The sequence below is a fragment of the Nyctibius grandis genome, chromosome 21, assembly GCF_013368605.1.
Source record: "Nyctibius grandis isolate bNycGra1 chromosome 21, bNycGra1.pri, whole genome shotgun sequence".
In the NCBI taxonomy this organism is placed as follows: Eukaryota; Metazoa; Chordata; class Aves; order Nyctibiiformes; family Nyctibiidae; genus Nyctibius; species Nyctibius grandis.
In genome coordinates this window covers 5,404,997-5,422,921 of record NC_090678.1, presented here as the reverse complement: position 1 = coordinate 5,422,921, position 17,925 = coordinate 5,404,997, and the positions used below count along the sequence as shown (strand labels likewise).

Here is a 17,925-nt window from a genome sequence, read left to right as displayed (position 1 = left end):
TTTAACTTGGCATGTTGCATTAACACCAAAATTGTCATCTTTTGCAGCAACAATAAAAGCAACTATTTCCAGTTTTCCCTTCCAAAGGGGCCAATTTTATCTCAAGTTCAACAACACTCAGCACTTAAATAGCTTTGTGGAGTAAAAGGAAGCAAGGGGACCTGCTTAAAAGATTTTTTTTAAAAAAAAAAAATCAGTTCCTGTACTTAAGTCACCCTAAAAACTGTAGGCTTCAACAATCTAACAAATTACTTGTAAAGCCTGAAGAAGCATTACTTTATAACTACAAAGTTACAATGCCTCTTACTTGTCTGTAAAACTTAGTCAGCAGTTGAGCAACTACATCACCTTCCTTGCTATTTACTATCGCTTAATTTCAATAAAGCAGTTTTAATTAAAATCATAAAAAAATAAATGTACCAAAATGAGCTCTTCTATTTGTATACAATAGCATACAGAGCAGATGCAAATATATATATAGCATATAGCACACAACCTATTCCACAGTGCTACCAAGAAAAATAGTCAATACAGAGACAGTTTAATTATTGAAGTGGCATAATAGCAAAGCACAGCCTTTCATTTTTATTTATTCATGCTTTCTTTCCACATCTTCCACTCTGAAGCACTCGCAGTTTTATCACCGCATTGAAAACTACTTACTGAAACCAGTATCACACTATATATCCAGCTACCATATCATGTAGGTAAGATGACTCAACACGCAATCAATAATTGTGCCATTTAAGACAGTCACAGTTTAAAAGAATTTGGCATCTAGATATTCTAAGTGCTGAAGTTTGGTTTTGTTTTTTTTTTTTTAATCAGGAACTACTTCACATCTTTTCAACCAACACCCCAAAACTACTAAAGAGTCTCATGGCAGTTAAGAGAGACCTTGAATTCTTCCACCTGTTGAAGTTTGTGGTGTGCTGGTATTTGTTGGAGAAGACTCCGCGACGCTCCTGTCCACAGGCACGGGGAAGAATGCAGAGCCTCCAGCTTTGTATTTAGGGCCATTCCTCCAAATTTCAATAGGACGTTCTGCCACCAAAACTTATCCTGGAAAATGCTGGCATGTTCAGCATAGGAACACACACACCCATCTTACATGGTGCAGACATCAGAAGCAGACCTGGTTTAGCTAGCACTGAGGTTTGTGGCACTGATGTGATTAGCAACAGAAATGGTAATTTTTAAGTAGAAAACGTTACCAAGAATCTTTAGACAGTACACAAGTAACAGTATTAATGTTAAGGTCAAATTTATATTTATACACTCAAAATTAGAGGTCTAATATCAGCTGGGCACAGATGCAAGATCCGACTCTCAGACCATGAACCCTTCATATGTATTTTTATCATTATTATTTCAAAGAAGAGGTCTCCCTGTTTTGACAGAAGACTTAAACAACTGAAGCCTCTGCTCCAGACAAATCTTGAGATTTTCCCTATCTGAATGGAAAGAGAAAGCAATGACTGGCAGAGAATAAGTTCTTTGGTAAATAAAACTGAAATCTAAACAACAAGGCAGCAGAAATAGCTCCTGGACCACACTCCCAGCAGATTCCCCTGACTAAGACCGTTTCTGTATCCCTGGGCTGGAGGCTGGCTATGAGGCCGTACACAGAGTTGTACATTATCATCCTTACCGTGGAATGAAATGGGTTTTCATGCAGCCTCACAAAAGGCTGAAGACTTCATTGTACATTATTGACCATGTCACATACTGTTTAAAACTCTGAAATTCTAGTTCACGTAACAACACAGAATAACCCATCAGGGCTGACTGAAATTAGAAGTGTTCCAAGTTAAAAAAAAAAAAAGACAAAAAATGTCCTTCAACATTACTGCAGGTTTTTAGCATTTTTCCCCACCATTACAGCTAAATAGATGAAATGTTGTATAAAGGCAATGTTCTGTGATCTTGCACTCAAAGAGTATTACAAGGTCACTGCATTGTCCTCTAACCCAGTGACTCCTAAACAGTGCTACACATGCTACTGGTCTACATGAACCCTTCAAAGGCACAGCAGCTCCCAGCTTCACGTGCATGGAGCACTTGCTTCAACTACTCTTCTACTAACTCTCCTTTCTCTTCCTCCCTCAAAACCTTTGAACTCTGTAGCAAGATCACAAGCTGAAATAGGCATTTGTGGAGTGTACAACAGGACACAGAGGCACAGGGTTGAGATATACAATGAGATAGGAGAGTTACAGGCAGATTTGGACTCCTAGATTTGAAGAGGGAAAAGGTTATGAACTTTGACTACAGGAGGTAAGAGGCAAAGTCGCTGTCAACTGGAGACAGTAGAAAAACTATATCATAACAGATTTAGGGTTAATTTGAAAACATGGGGGTGCAGCAGAGAGAAGAGAGGTGTGGGACTGAGATTGTTCCATTGTATACGGGATCCCAACTAAAACGACAGAGCCAAAGGCACATCCTCTCCTATACATCCTTGAAGCTCAGCACAGAACCAGAAGGAACAGACAAAGCAGTCCCAATAACTGCTAGCGGCAACAAATTTGAGAATCCTTCAGCTCTATCCACATTCTTGAGTGAAAGCACGTAGCACTGCATCCCGCAACGCAAACGATCCTGCCTAGTGAAGCAGAGGGGATAAAGAAGTTAAAGGCAAGAGCCCAGTAAAGATTTTCAATCTTTCAGAAGCCCTTTTTGCAAAAACAAATTCAAACACATTAAATGCTAAAAATATTCAGTCATATTGTGTTCTACAGAGTTTGGGAAGCAGACAGATTCACAGCCTGGATAACAAATCATGGAATCATGAAAGCTAAATCATGATAATGTTTTCAAGTACAGAACAAAGGGAAGCCTTCAAAAAAAAATGTGGGTACACAAATTATGAAATCAATAACCACAACCAAGAGATTCAGCAGGTTTCTCCACTTGAAGCAAAATATTCTTCAGTGCGCTGCAAGAGTGACATGACAAAAGCCTGCTACCAATAAAATAGCTTATGATAGTCTAAAGGTGACTGATGAGCTGAAAAAGACTTCCATGCTACTGATAAATTGGACAATAAACTGAAAATAAACCTTCAAAACTGCAAAACAATGCCCACAGGAAAGTGATAATTATAGAAAAATAAGGATAAACAAATCCATCATTTATTACAGTCACTGTGAAGATTTTGAAAACATCAGTTCAAGTCAGGCTGCAATCAGAAAGGAATACGGCATTATATAAAAACAAAACAGAGAACACAAATCAGCAATATATTATCCCAACATATCCACAGATCACACCCAGCCTGAATATAAGATGCTGTTACAGCCATTTTTCTTTTTCCAAAAAATATATGAACCAGTTAGTTATGGGAACACATGACAGGATGAGGTATGGCATGAGGTATTAGGAGCTGAAACCTAAAACATTATGATCAGAATAGTCAAATCAAGATGTTCATCATTCAGAAACATTAAAACCCAGATACTTCATCTCTAACACTAGCTGAACATATTTCATACCAATACTTCATTCCCCAAACAAACAATTAGTTCCAGATACTTTTGTCTTATGAAGCCATCTGCTTCGGAGCTATATGAACTGGGGCAAAAATTAAGATTTCTCGACATACTTACACTTTGCAATTCCAGAATTTATACACTGGCATAACTTTTTTCATTTAAATTTGAAAACAAAACCAATGACCTACTTACCTCTGGCTGAATTGCTTTAAATACAGGGACATCCATTAGCGTTATCTGACCCTGAAATTAAAAGAAAAAAAGAATATCATAAGTTAAGCTCAAAATTAACCTTGCATCTAGCTACGCACGAGAATTGTACTTGTTCTATTTCCTTTTATTATTTGACTTCCACTTTGTAGCTAATTTCAGAGGTTTCAGCTCCTACCACAGAGCCGTCCTGCAAAACCAGAGAATAAAGTGCTTCAAACTTTACATTTAATAACATAAACAAATTATGAGAAATTATTCTCAGGAGCATAATCCTGCACTTACATATGCAAGTCAGAGCTTGAGCTCAGAAACACTAGATAAGAAGCTACCCAAGAATACACGGAACTAACTTTAGTTGCTCAAGGGCAATTTCTCTTCAAACTCTGAATCTTAGTCTACGTGTTACACAATTCTATTGAAACATCCCTAAAATTTTTCAATCAATACTTGAACCATAGTTGAATAAATAAGCAAAGAAATTTTTTGGTTGCACAGCAACAGTTAAAATTAAATTCAGCCACCTCGCTTCCAGCAAGTCACATCCAATAAGGACATTTTCATTCTGGGATGTCTGTTTAGCTTTGAAAAAGGTAAAGAGGAGCTCACGGAGTCAAAGACTAGGTTTTGCATTTTGAAACATATGCACAGAGCCTTATTTTAAGCATACAATTTAGGATTGCTGTCTGCCTCCAAAAGAAAGAGACTATCTCTTTCAAAGAGTGTGTAGGTAACCCAGAAATACCAGCGCCATCTGAGTTAGATATCACAAATACCCTTTTAACAGTGAACCCAGAGACCTTTCTCAGTTTCCTCAGATGCGAGCTGCACACCTTTATTCCCATTTCCTTCAAACCGGCGGTTCCCCCATTTATACACGTTGCGGTACACGCTGACAGCTTTGTGACTCCCACAAGTCGCAACTCCTGTTGAATGCCATTGTTGGATAGCAGAATAGCTTCTCAGATAAAGCCAACCTTGCAGAAAAATTTTAACTAGGATGCTCTAGTTGAAAGAAAGCAGGTGCAAAGAGATGCACCTGCCCTAACGAGAGTATCTGCTCTAACGAGACAAGAACTGATGTGTTTTGCCAGAGACGACCCAATCTACATTTTGTAGCAGATCTCCTTGACCTCTAAATCTATTTTTAGGTATGAATTCTAGCAATCAAACATGACCATTAAAAAAAATGAAATAAATCAGTCCCAGTTTCTGTAACTGACACACTGGACACAATCATGTGGTATTTTGCAGTACAACCTTATGGAAGTAACAAACCCTTTTTGAGTTTCCACTTTATAAACTTTCTTGCCTGGGCTCTGCTTTAGTCAGCTGCTCCTTCTTCCAAACAATGATGTTTTAAAGTTATATTAGATTTTTCTAGTCTTGGGCTACAGTGAGATTAAATCAGACCAATATACACACAATATACACTCAGAAATACACGTCTGAACACCTTTGTAACTGTAAATCCTGTACAAACTTTGACATAAACAAGACATTCTTGGTCCTGTAACATAAATATATTAACACGTGCTATGAGGCATATGATTTGTACCTGCCATTCATTACTACTCATCAGCTATTTAAATACTAACTTAAAAATTAATCTCCAAACTACCATTTTAAAATGTGGTTTAACAAACAGCTGATCAGTTGCAGCATCTGTCTCAACATCACAAATTATACTGTACCTTAAAAGTTTAAATGAAATCCAGGATACCAGACAAGACATACGCCTCAAATTTGTTTTAAGCAGCAGCGATTAGTAATAACAGAAAATCAGGAATATAGTAAGCCAAAATACTCTTTGCCTTCAACAAAACTTCTCTATTCCCTTGCACCCATAGCAACTACAGTAAAATATATATAATAAACTTCTGCCAAAAACAAAAGACACCTTTCAAACTAAAAGCAACTTTGCTAACTGAAACCATTCTATTCTTTTATAATGAGGCCTATGAAAAAATGTCTTATTCTTAAGGGAATAAATGGTTTGTTTTCCTAAAATTAAAGACTCTTTCAGCTTTTTTTTTTTTCTTTTCAGGTCATCAAGGTCAGAAATACAGAAATCTTCACACGAAGCCTTTTTTTCAAGAGGAGTAGTTTATCTTGCCACAAAATCACTGACAGCAACAAGTCACTCCTGGTGAGGGAAGCAGGCACATTTGTGAAAGTGCACCCTGACAACACAAACTGTTCCAATGGTGGTTAATAAAACTTTGCTTTTGAAGGATTTTGAACGTCTCTTCTTTGAGGCATCTACCTATGAGGCTCTTTAAGGCATGCCTTTACTGGGGCAGGGAAAGACATCCGACAAGTAGGGGGAAGAAGATTTTTCTCCAAAAGCACGATATTTCAGAAGGGGGCAGGGAAAATCTGACTAACTAATTTCTAGAGTTAAAATGGACTTGAAGCTAATAATCAAGATGCGTTCAGAGTACACTTATCCTAAAAGGAACTGAGTCACAAGTTTGTTTATTTCTAAATGTTACTTAAAAGTTTAAGATAAATTGAGAATGCCTAATAAAAGGGCTTCCCTCCGAGGGCAGCACTTACCTAAATACTGCACAGAAAGTCTGTACCACTGTGTAGGACAAACATCCCTGATATTTGGGGGGGTGTGTTATTTTTAACTTCCCACTCACTAGGAAGGAGCAAATCTATCCCAGTTCTGTATATCACCTAACCATGTATCCATGGCTGTGCAGACACAAGCACCAAGGAGTTACACTTTCTTACCTGCAGAGAACACTCAAGAGACACAGAGACAGAGGACAGCCTTCTGACTGCTAAAGTACACCAAGCTTTCTCAGATACATATTATAGGTAACTATGTGGTTGAATAAACGTATCACTATGCTTCCCAGTAAAAGCAATTAATTAGAAAATTGGTTATTGTGGGGAAGGTGAAACCAAAAGAATGGGCGCTTCAATAAAATTTGAATATAGGGTCTATTAAAACATCCTTACAAAAGACCAAGGCATTTCAATGGTTACTAACATTTCACTGCAAATCCTTCTCCCTAAAACAAGATTACAACAACAGTAAAATAAAAATGAGCCAGGAAAGGGATTTATTGTTCACATGGAAGAGAGAATGCTTAAAAATAAATGTTGTCTTTGTTCCCAGCCCTCTGGCGTTTGTCCCCTTAATCAATCTGAACTGCCTTAGCTAAATTAACTATTACTTGCTTCAGTAGTGACTCCTAAACAAATTATTACTTTAAGACAGGATCAATACCCAATATTTACGAAACAAAGACTGTTTTTGTAACCTCACACCAAATTCACATATCAGAATAAATACATAGCTTTTAAATGGGGATATTAAATGCACATATTAACATTGAAAAACCACACAAATGCCAAAATTCAAGATTAACGTTCATTACTAAGAAGATTTGAAATTGCTACACTACAATATTAAAAAAAGCAAGTCTGAGAACTGAAAAAAAAAAAAAACCAGTTTTAACAGAGAAACTTATTTCTTCTAGTATCACATTGATATTAGGCTGGTATTTTTTTTGCTTGTTTGGTTTACACACCTTGCTGCTTTCACTAAAAGCAGCATCAACCTTCAGCCACACTGTATCACATAACCACTTGTTCAAGAAACATCCCTTACTGAGGTTCCTCTCTTAGAGAACTTGCAATTTCCATCAAGAGTTCCAAGCACTCAAAAAACTGTTCACAATTCAAAAGAGGCAAGTGACCGATAGCTGAATGCCTAAGCTGATGGATAAGCAGCCATTTGGGTTTATAGATATGACAGTGTACCTCACGTAAGAGTTTAAAAATACCTTTGACAAAATTTTTTTTAAAGATTAACTTATTCATATTTATAAGTCTAACACGTAACTGAATTTCTACCATTTTAAGGGTGCTTGTTCACTGCTAAGTAAAAAAGAAAGCAAACTGAAAGGCTGGCATTCTAATTAATAGCACTTGAAATGACAAAACTTACAAAATAATTTATGATATTTATGTTAGATGCCATTGCTCAACTCTTACAAAAGAAGTAACTTCTACCATGACCAAGTCATGGGCAATTTAAACCCCAATGAACAACCCACTAATTTGGTTTCTGCAGTGAAGAGACACAATGCACTAACTTTTCTCATTCCAGTTCCTTAACCCAGCCAATACAAATTCCTGGATAGCTCCCTCTCCTAAATGTGGCTGAATGTTTTAATATTCAAAACAAAAATAAGTGTTCACATCAACTTGTTACATGAAACACACCAACCATAACCCCCCTGTTTTTTGAGTTGTCAGCTGCATATATTTAAAAAAAAAACATAAAATCACCTGTGCAATACAAAATCTTGAATTTATTCTTACTCACCATTTAAATAAGCATCCTGCTTACACAAAGATAGGGAAACTTGATATTTTCTACCTTTCCAGAAGTCTATCGAGTTCATTTATACATATTAGAGAACTTCTCCATTGCTCAGGCAATGAAAGAGCTGAATGGAAGCTTTGTGTTTATGTTTACGCCCGATCCTAGAAAACAATTCTAGAATACGATTAGAAGAGGTATGTTTTTAATATACGACTAATATATTTCCCAATCCTCAATCACTTGAGGAACCCTACAAGAGAAAACCATATTTTAAAAACCGTGAATTATCATCTTGCAATAAAGACACTGGAATGGCAGTTGGAAAGTTAACTTTTTATTCCCCGCACAGCCGCCGGAGCTTTTGCATGCAGTTGAAAGCCCGTGCCTGGGGACTGTCCCCAACAAAATATTTTAGCTTTCCTGTGTGTTGAGACGTTGGACTTGTTAACAAGTACTTCAAAATACTAAACTTACTAACACAGCTTCAAATACAGATAAAGAGATTTACCTCTCTCTCAGGCAAGGTTGTCAGGCTAGAAATTTCACAACCAGATGATTAAGAACCACCTCTCATCGTGCTTCTTTGAGGAATATGGAGAAGCTCAATGAAGTAAAATTTTTAAATATTCCCTAATTCCTTCTCTCTTTTCTGTGAACACATATGGATTACCCTCCTTCCATAAAACCCTGTAACTTAAGAACTTCTAGTTGCAGTTAACACCACTGCATCGAGCTTCTCTCCATGTCCCTACATGAAAGTTCCCACTTGATCTGGACTATAATCCCACCTTTCTAGTCCCTAGACCTTCTCAAGCATGAACTCCTTCTGTCAGGCTACTTGCTGTACTACAAGTTTTCCTGCCATGTACCTACCACGAGGACAGTGCCCTTCCCATAGAGCTCCTGGACAGAGACTCTCAGTGTGAAAAGAAAAACTAAGTTTCTGTCTGAGATGAAAAAAATAAAATGTCTACATTCTGATTATTGAAGAATGTTGCCATGATCTGATTTTCCTTGAAGCCATGTTGGTTCAAGCAGCACTTCATAAATTGTTCCTTAATCTGGATTTTTAGAAGGAATTATATTTAAGCCTTCCAACTTGGCTTAGCACTATCTCTCTGGGCTGCCAGAATACTTTCCCTCACTGAAAAAAATAGCTAAGCCTCTGTTAAGCACTGCATCGGTAGGAGAATAATTCTGCTGTCCAAAATGAACACTGGGGGATTAAAGTTCCTGTGTTGAAACTCTACTTGTTTTCTCACAAAGTCCACTCCAAAACTTTTATCACTAATAGTTCCTCCACACGCTATAATAAAAGTTGCTGCTTCTTGCTCTCATTGGGAACATACTTAGTCTTTAATATTCTTCTGTAAAATAAAGCTAACAGGAACACATACAAGCAGAAGTCCTTTTTCATCAAAAGCTCCTAGAGCCCAGCACTTTGTTTTATTCAAACTGCTCTCAGATGCAGCAGACAGACAGACTTGCCTCAAACTCCCCAACCCACTGACAACCAGCCTCAGGAGAGGCCAAAACCAACATGACTGCCAGGAACGGCGAGCACAGCTCACACCAGTAGCTGCGCAGGAACTCGCAGAGGGGACTGTGCATCTGCCAGAGCCCCGCACAGTTTAAGTTATTTTTGTTCTGTTCAAAGAGATAAAAGATGAGTTTGTTGAACCCCACACACCTCAAAACCTATTTCTGCACTTTTATTACACACATAATGTGGTTACAGAACTCTTGGGACCTGCTTCCTTTACAAAACATGCTCTTGTGCTCCTTCTTCAGATATAGATAACTTGATAAATATCAAGTTAACTGTCATAAGAACACCTCTGAGAAAAATTAATTTTGTCTAAATATTTTTTAAATAAAGTTTATTTGTGTATTGTTTCCAAAATAAGCAATATTCTTTTTTCCAACATCCGTTTGACAAATCTTCACTGGAATCAAAAAGAAAAAAACCCACATGCATCTTAGTGTGAGCTTACCTCATAGTGCTTTCAGAGACTAGGGCAAAGAATAAAGAATCCTTCTTAGATAACTAGGTGGGAAAAAAAAGCAATGGATTTATAAGCTGCGCTTCCCTTAATTCTATCTCAAATATTTACACCACTGTGGCTAAGTTGAAGTATAAAATGGAAAAGCGAGTCAAAATGTAATAAACAGTCAAATAATTAAACAGTAGCAGTCTAAGGAATAAGAATTTACTGTAAAGCAAAAAATAAATATTTCTTCAACCTGAGGTTTGCCAGCATCTTAATTTGGAGCTCATGTCCCCAAAGCATTTTCCTTTTTTCTTTCAGTCTCACCAGCCCCCACCTCCTACTGCCACTGCCCCATTAACATATCCCTCCCCGACAAATTGTACCCTGGACACTCGAAACCACACTTCTGCCTTCAACGAAAATGGACAGCATTCACTGCGACTGTGTCCACCCTGTACCCACACCGAACGGCTCCATCGGCGAGGCCAGACACCAGTGGGTAATCCTGGCACCAACCTGTTTTGTGGCTTTTAGCCGTTTAATAAAGAAGTGAGCAGTGATCAGCCTAAAAGCAGGTATTTAAAACAGGGACAGTCTCCTTATTAGTTACAGCTAGAAAGCTGTTTGTTTTCAGCTAAGGATTCCACAGATGTGTCCTGCTACGTACTCATTGAATGGGATTCTTTTTCCCAAAACTTATGAAACATGCAGGCATTCAGTACACCCCCTGGAAACTGTTTTTGTAAGCTGCAGGGGGATAAAGCAAACTATAAATTTGCAACAGCAGCAGCAATGCGTGAAGATCTCACCTGTTTCAGCTGTAACTTGGCCCTTTCTAAAGCGGCCTTCAACCTTACAAAGAACTTAAAACATCGAGTTGGTAACAACAGTATAGACTATTACACATATATTACAGTAATAATTTCCATTACTGTTCCAACTAGACCCCTTGAAGGGCTGGCATACTTTTGCTAGAAAGTTAGTACAAGCTTGAACAAAGGATCGTTACATGAAATGGCACACTGACAGTGCATTCAGGATAGTATTAGATGACTGCCAAAAGGATGAATATGGAAATAAAATCACCAAAAAATATTTACACTTGGGCTTCTCTTTGGCTTGGTAAGCAGCTTCTTGAAAATACAGGATTACAAGCAACAGCTTTTGTAGTCCAACTTGTCTCTCACCCACTAACTGACTAAACAGATCAAGTTTTGAAATAACAACGATGTCTCTAACACAGTGGGAACTGAAAAGACATCTGTGTTTCATAATTGTACTCAAATCACTAGCACGAATCTTATTTCCAGTATCTCTCAAACTTAATTATCTTTCAGATTTTTGCTCTTTTTTCTCCAGAATTGTAATTGTCCCATCTGTACACAGTGACCTCTTTTGATCAAAATGCAACATGTCACATAAGGTACAGGATGAAGCTTCCCAATGCTGATGTTGATTTTCTCAGTTAACTCTCACCCATGCTACTTATGCACTGGGATTCTTTTTCATTGAAGCCAAGGCCTCCTAACCATTAATTAGACAGCTGTCTAACTAGCTCTTGTGCAGCAACTTGCTTTTATTGCTGTTTTACTAGCTTTATCACATTATCTTTTCTCTCCATAAATAAGGTACTTACACAGCCCACAAATTATTCCCTCAGTTCACCACTTCAAAAAAAAATTTTTTTGAAAACAGTATTCATCCTGCAGTTGGTAATAGAATTCAGCCTTCGCTAAGTCACAGACGTCAGCAGTCTGCACTGCATCCGTTTTACAAGAGCTACCACTAAACTAGAAGTTTCCTCACACTTTGGAAAAGCAATTGGTAGCATATCCAAGTTCAATCTGAGAGGTCCATACCCTCTGTTACACTGAAAACCTTACTAGCACTTTTGCATTTTCATCAGTGCTGGTATCCTCAAGAGCCTGGCCATACTGCATCACTCTGGGAGTCTTCACACTAACACTGAAATGCAGATGAAGACCTTATACTTCTGTTATGTCAGGAGTAAAAACAGGAAGAAAAGAGAATGGCCAATAAAATAAAAACAAGCCTAAGGGTCAAAGGTACCTTTCCTCCAAGGTACCTAATTTTTTGGCACATTTACTTATTTCTACAAACTTCAGCAAGAAAGATCAGAAAAAAGACAGCATTCCAAGCAAGCAAACCCTACTGGAAAAGCAGATAAACTTGCCTGAGGAAACAAACATTAAAGAAGTACAGCTGTGTACAGAAACACTGAAAAATAAACAAAATGAATTATAACCTTGCCAAAGGGCTGAACACTGACTACCGGCAATTTTGCTCAATTGTTCAGAATTCTACCTATAAGACATTTTCAGATTCATTTACATTACATTTTTTTACATTACATTTACATTAAATGAAACCTGATATGCGGAAGTAGATACTTTAAAAGCAAGAAGGCTAAGAGTAAAGATGGTTTTTTTTGGGGGGAACTGAGAAAGCAGCACAATTATACTAGCTAGTATAAACCCAAAATACAACCACAGGTTTGTAATTGTAACGTGAAATGCTTTAATTAAAAGATTCCTGTTTGTGAGTGGAACTCTACCCAGTTTAAGGCATAATATGAAAACAGTAAAAACTGGATTTTAATAAAGATTTTTATCTAACCAAGAGTTACTAAGTAGGTAACGTTTAGGACACCCATGAAAGTAAAACGTCTCTGAACAAGAGAGATGATTTAATAGAGCAAAATGATTATGAAATGCAACACAAGACAAAGCACCTTTGTATATTTCACTGTCCAAGTGAGTGACAGCAACTCCACAGAGACTAAGTGATCTACTCTGCTGCTCAATGGCATCCACCATTGGCTAAATAGCTGAGCCATTCAAAGGAACCTATAGCTATTCTGGCCTGAATGCATAATTCCACTTGAATTCATGCCTCTAGCCCCAAATTCCTTAAGTACTTAGATTTCCTTTATATAGAGAAATCGTAAGACTGAAAGGATAGCCAGGCCCAAAAACATCTTCCCATGAAAAGTCGGTGATTCACTGCCCAGCTGTTCCTGACAATGGAGCAAGGGAGGCTCGAACCACAAGACTTGAACCTCAGTCAGGAATAAATCCCATTAACTATCCAAGAAGAACTTAATGTGTAAGTACCACTTCATAACCCAGATGCTTTAAGTTTTCCGTGTGCTCATTAAAAGCAATTTAGCCATTAATAATTAACTGAAATAGTTATTAACGATTAAAAAATAGAATAACTTTAATGGGAATATTTTGTGATACATACTATCACGTATTGATAATCTCCCCAGGACAACTCATCATGAATCTCATAATTTGAATTATAAATGCAGTAAGAGCAATAGCTTGTTAGCAATCTTTCTAGCAACATACTTGAACCACTTAGAGGGACCATCTGTCATCTTAACCTCTACAAGCAGGGTAAAAAAAAAAATTGGAAAAATCACCTAATGTTTTGGTTAAATATTTTTACTCATTTGATCTTGGTTCTGCAGGATATCCAACCATTATCCTGTACCACTGCACCCGAAAGAAGAAAACACTCCCTAGACATGAGAATTAACAGAGTTAAAAATTAATGCACCTCCAAAAAAACCAAGTACAGATCAAGTATATTCTTGCAACTAAAATATGCATGTCAGCATTAAGCTGCATCATATAGATTTAAGAATCTTTGGTGTATGTTACAAATAAGAGTGTGAAAAACGTCTGGACAGCATAGCCCAAAAAGATCACTTAACATTAAACAGAACATAGACAATGAACAACTATAGCACAGGATCCATTTTCGAAACCCATGGACGACGGTAGTTAGGTGAAAAACAGAAATGGAGAAGCATGGGAAAAGTTGCCAAGAAGATTCACACACAAAGTAACAAAAATGACCTGAATTTCTTACCGCATATTCTTCCGGTGTAACCTTTAGAACATCAAATACCACTGCATCAAAGCTCTTCTTCAGTTCAGCTGAACCTTTGTCACTCAAGGATTCGGAGCTACTACTCTTCTGCAGAAACAAACAAAAACACTGATGATATTTTGGTTCTCTCCACTTCTTTCTTGTTTTTACACTCCCAAAAGCAAAATTTCTGTTCAAACATCACTGTTCACAGAATTTTTCTACTGGGCAAACTATCAATTAAAAGTCAGTCACAGGACATACTTCCTCCTGACAAAGACCTCTAAAATCAGAGACTCTCAAACTGACCTCAATGGATTTTCAAAGGTGTTCCTCAAAACATAATGGAATAATTAAATTCCAATTTTGCTGACAGGAAAGTTATGATAACAATACAGTCACACTGAATTTCAAACAGAAAAAACACCATTATGGTGAGGAAAAAGACAAGGTCTGCCCCAAAGGAATAGTTAACATCAAAGAACAGTATCAATCTCTTCCAGTTACTCTTAGAAGCATTAAAACTTAAAAATTAGTGAGCTACATATGTGTTTCTGTTGAAGACATTTAGTATAAACAATTTTAGTTTGGCTTTTTTTAAATGCTAGTAATTCACATTTGCAAAAAATACCAGACCCTAGAATGTTATTCTGTGAATCTTTAGCCTCAATGTAAGCACTAACACAGCTCCTACAACAGTTTTGCTAATACTTTGGAGAGATTTGAGAGAAAGAAAACTAGTATTGGTGCACAGAGCTCATTTTCACCATTGCTGGGAGCTCCAGTTCAGCTGCAGCAAAACACACCGAGCACAAACCAAGACCTGCCTAGTCTTAATGTTGGAGTCTGATGTGTCCTTAAGCACTCTATCCTAACCACCATCCTGGGGGGGGACGGACACACCTCCTAGAAAACTGAAAAGATTAGACTTTGGCCCACATAATGAAGGCACTTTCTGACAGTCCATGTAAATTTACTGCTAATGTTGAAAGTTTTCAAGGCCACGGATATGGGTCGTACAGACAACACGCACGTGAATGAGCACTTGACCAGATCCCTTCTGGTAGAAGCCAAATTTCAGCACTGTTACACTGTACTTTCAGTGACACCTGCATCATGCCTGCTGATGCCAAGGCAGGACAGAAGACAGCACACGGTCACTGATGCTGGTAAACAGTTCTGCTGTGCTAACGCCTTCTCCTGAAAATCTAACACGGCAGTACTTTAGGGCTACACTACATATTTTGACTTTGGCTTCCCACTCACAGAAACAAGAACATTTGAACTCCTTGAGAATTCAGCCTGCTGAAATAAACTCTTGGCCATTTTTAAGCACTTTTGTTATAAGGACATATAAAGAGAATACATACTGATTTAATAATCATGTCCAGTTTTAGTTAGGTTCTTCTAACAGTACCATCTCTCTGAAATACCTGACTTTGAAAACACCACTAAAAACTCCAAACCAGACAGGTATTTTCAGTAACCAACATACTTAAAGAAACATTTCAGCTACAAGCCCTCCCTCCTCCCAGTTAGTCAAGATAGGAAAACGTAACTTTCCCAAAATATATTTTAATCAGTTTTATCAGACATCATGTAAACATTCAAAACTCTCTTGTTGAGTAAAAAGAGAGCTTTCCTCCAAGAAAATTTCAGTTGCATGCCAACAAATAGTCAATCAATGACTCATAATACAATACGGGAAGTACAAGAATCTGTATAAAAACAAACAATGGTCTTGGAGACTGATGCTGGCTTTCTTGTTTAAATCTTGACAATACTTGTGAAATCATGCTGGAGATTATTTGATTCCTTTTGATAATACAAGACACTAATTTTCCCTGCACCTTGTTTGTGGTACTTTCCATTTCCATATGCACATGCAAGTGCATAGCACACATGCAGCTCTGCTGTCAAAACATGTGTGAATATACAAATAAAACAAACACCTTTGGTAAGGTCTGAAGATTCATTCAAGGAAGCAACTGTTTTCAGGACTTTGTGGCTCTCATCACTACTTTGTAGTGTTCTTGAATACCTTGTCTTTTAAATAAAGACAAATGAAGAATGAAAGAAAATAAGACAAACTGATATCCACTATGCTAAAAACATGTTTCACACTGTGACAAAAGCAATGAAAATGATATGTATCAGCAATAAAGTAACTGTCTCCCCTGAGCAGAAAGCTTAGTATTTTACATCTGTACATGACAAAGCATATATTCAGTCACCCTAAGGGGGAAAGAGAAACAGCGCATCTGGAAAGATCACTCAATATACACTGAAGGCAGATTTTCAGTTTGCTTCATCCCAGTACTACAAGGCATTAACAAAAAAAACAACAAAAACTTGAATAGGGAATGATTTGCAAGAGTTTTTGGGAAAAAAAAACAACAAAAAAACAGCCACGTCTTGCAAACCCTCCAACATTGCTAAGAATTTAGGAATCAGTCACAACTCTCAACAGCTCCTCACATGATTCTTGCAAAAAGAACACACAAAGTTCTGGTACTACCTTCACCCCACCCCTTCTTTTCATTAACAAGTAGATAACAAATGGAAAACTGTATTAACTTCAAAATAAGAGGCATCAGCATAGGCCAATCTCCACTGCTTGGCTAATACACACACTCTTAACTCATGAGCTGTTCACTTCTAGAGGGCAGACACTTTGGTGGGCAGAAGGAGACCCATAGCAATGCCTGAATACAGTCCAAGAGACAAAGGGAACCACCTTATTCCAGTGTTACCGTGTCAGACCGCCCCTTGACACACACACACAAGTACCTGTCAAAGAAGAAAACGTTTCCCACAGGCCTTGCCAGCACAGCTTATTGCACTAAGAGCATCTATTATTGCTCAAACTTGAAAAGAAAAGCTTCCTTGTCTAGATGTGATGGAAGAGAACATAAAAAAGGCAGCTTTGGCTATGGCACGGCTATAAGTGCTAGCTCATGCTTTATTTTGGTATACAAAGGTCAGAACTTTTAAGTTATTCACGTCTAAACTGGGGCATACGAAACCAACACGTAAAACAAGAATCTGCTGCGCCAGACCTGTTAAAAGAAAAAACTTACTTCTTGGTGCATTTAGAAAAAAATGAGCATTTATGGTCCCAAGTATGCAATAATTGAGTTTTGTAATCCTTACCTCTGAAGCAGTAGCCACAATATTAACACTGCTTGACTGTCCGTTCATTAGGTCCATACTGCCCACACCATTAATCTTCAGCCCTACATTTACAGCAGCACGATCATGTCCAAGGCAACTGAATAACCATTCCTACAAAGAGCAAAAAGTAATCAGAAGCCACCTTATTCACACATTTTAAATGAGATTCAGTATCTAAAATCCATAACAAAAATAAAGCACTTCCAAAATGGCTACACCACTTTGAGGCCCAGACTTTAGATTCTAACACATATTCTAAAGTTAGCTACTTAAAAATATCGTAATGCAAATAACTGAAGGTTCCATTGTGATCCATCACTTACTGGCAGGATAGACTTTCACATTCTTTTTCCATACTTTTTTCTATATGCCAGGTATTAATATGTCAATGCATGCACTAACCCTAACTTAAAGTTAGGCCTGCAACATCAGCTCATGTACAATTCTCTTCCTGTGATTGCCAACTTTAAAAAGCATATTCCAGATGTTAAATCTATTAGATAACTTTCATAAGAAGTTATCCAATAATTTCCTATCTTCTGTGTCTATTCACCAGCTTCAAGTGAAAATTACCACATTAAAAGCAATGTAAGAGTGCAAGTGGAATTTACTTTTTCTCCAAAAATTACCCAAATTATTGTTTAGTGAAGAAAAAAACTACACAAAGGAAAACTCCACACACTAATTTTTGATGCGTCCTCGCAACAATACTATTACTTTTAGTTTTCATTTCTACAGAGAGAAGGCTGCAAAGAAATAGAAACTTGTGGCATCTGCTACAAAACTAGCAAGACTACTCAATACCTGT

At 37.5% G+C, this 17,925-nt stretch overlaps 1 protein-coding gene across 3 annotated transcripts in view; it reads right to left on the bottom strand.

The window, feature by feature from the left end:
* The window catches only part of RALGPS2 (Ral GEF with PH domain and SH3 binding motif 2), a 117,020-nt gene that overhangs the window by 77,261 nt on the left and 21,834 nt on the right, over nucleotides 1-17,925 (bottom strand). For all 3 annotated transcript variants that reach the window (XM_068416863.1, XM_068416861.1, XM_068416862.1), the window contains exons 2-4: nucleotides 17,097-17,228; nucleotides 13,944-14,051; nucleotides 3,687-3,737 (exon numbers count right to left, since the gene is read on the bottom strand). In XM_068416863.1, coding sequence (XP_068272964.1) covers nucleotides 3,687-3,737; nucleotides 13,944-14,051; nucleotides 17,097-17,153 — 216 coding nt within the window. In that variant the 5' untranslated portion in view covers nucleotides 17,154-17,228. The remainder of the gene's footprint in view (nucleotides 1-3,686; nucleotides 3,738-13,943; nucleotides 14,052-17,096; nucleotides 17,229-17,925) is intronic.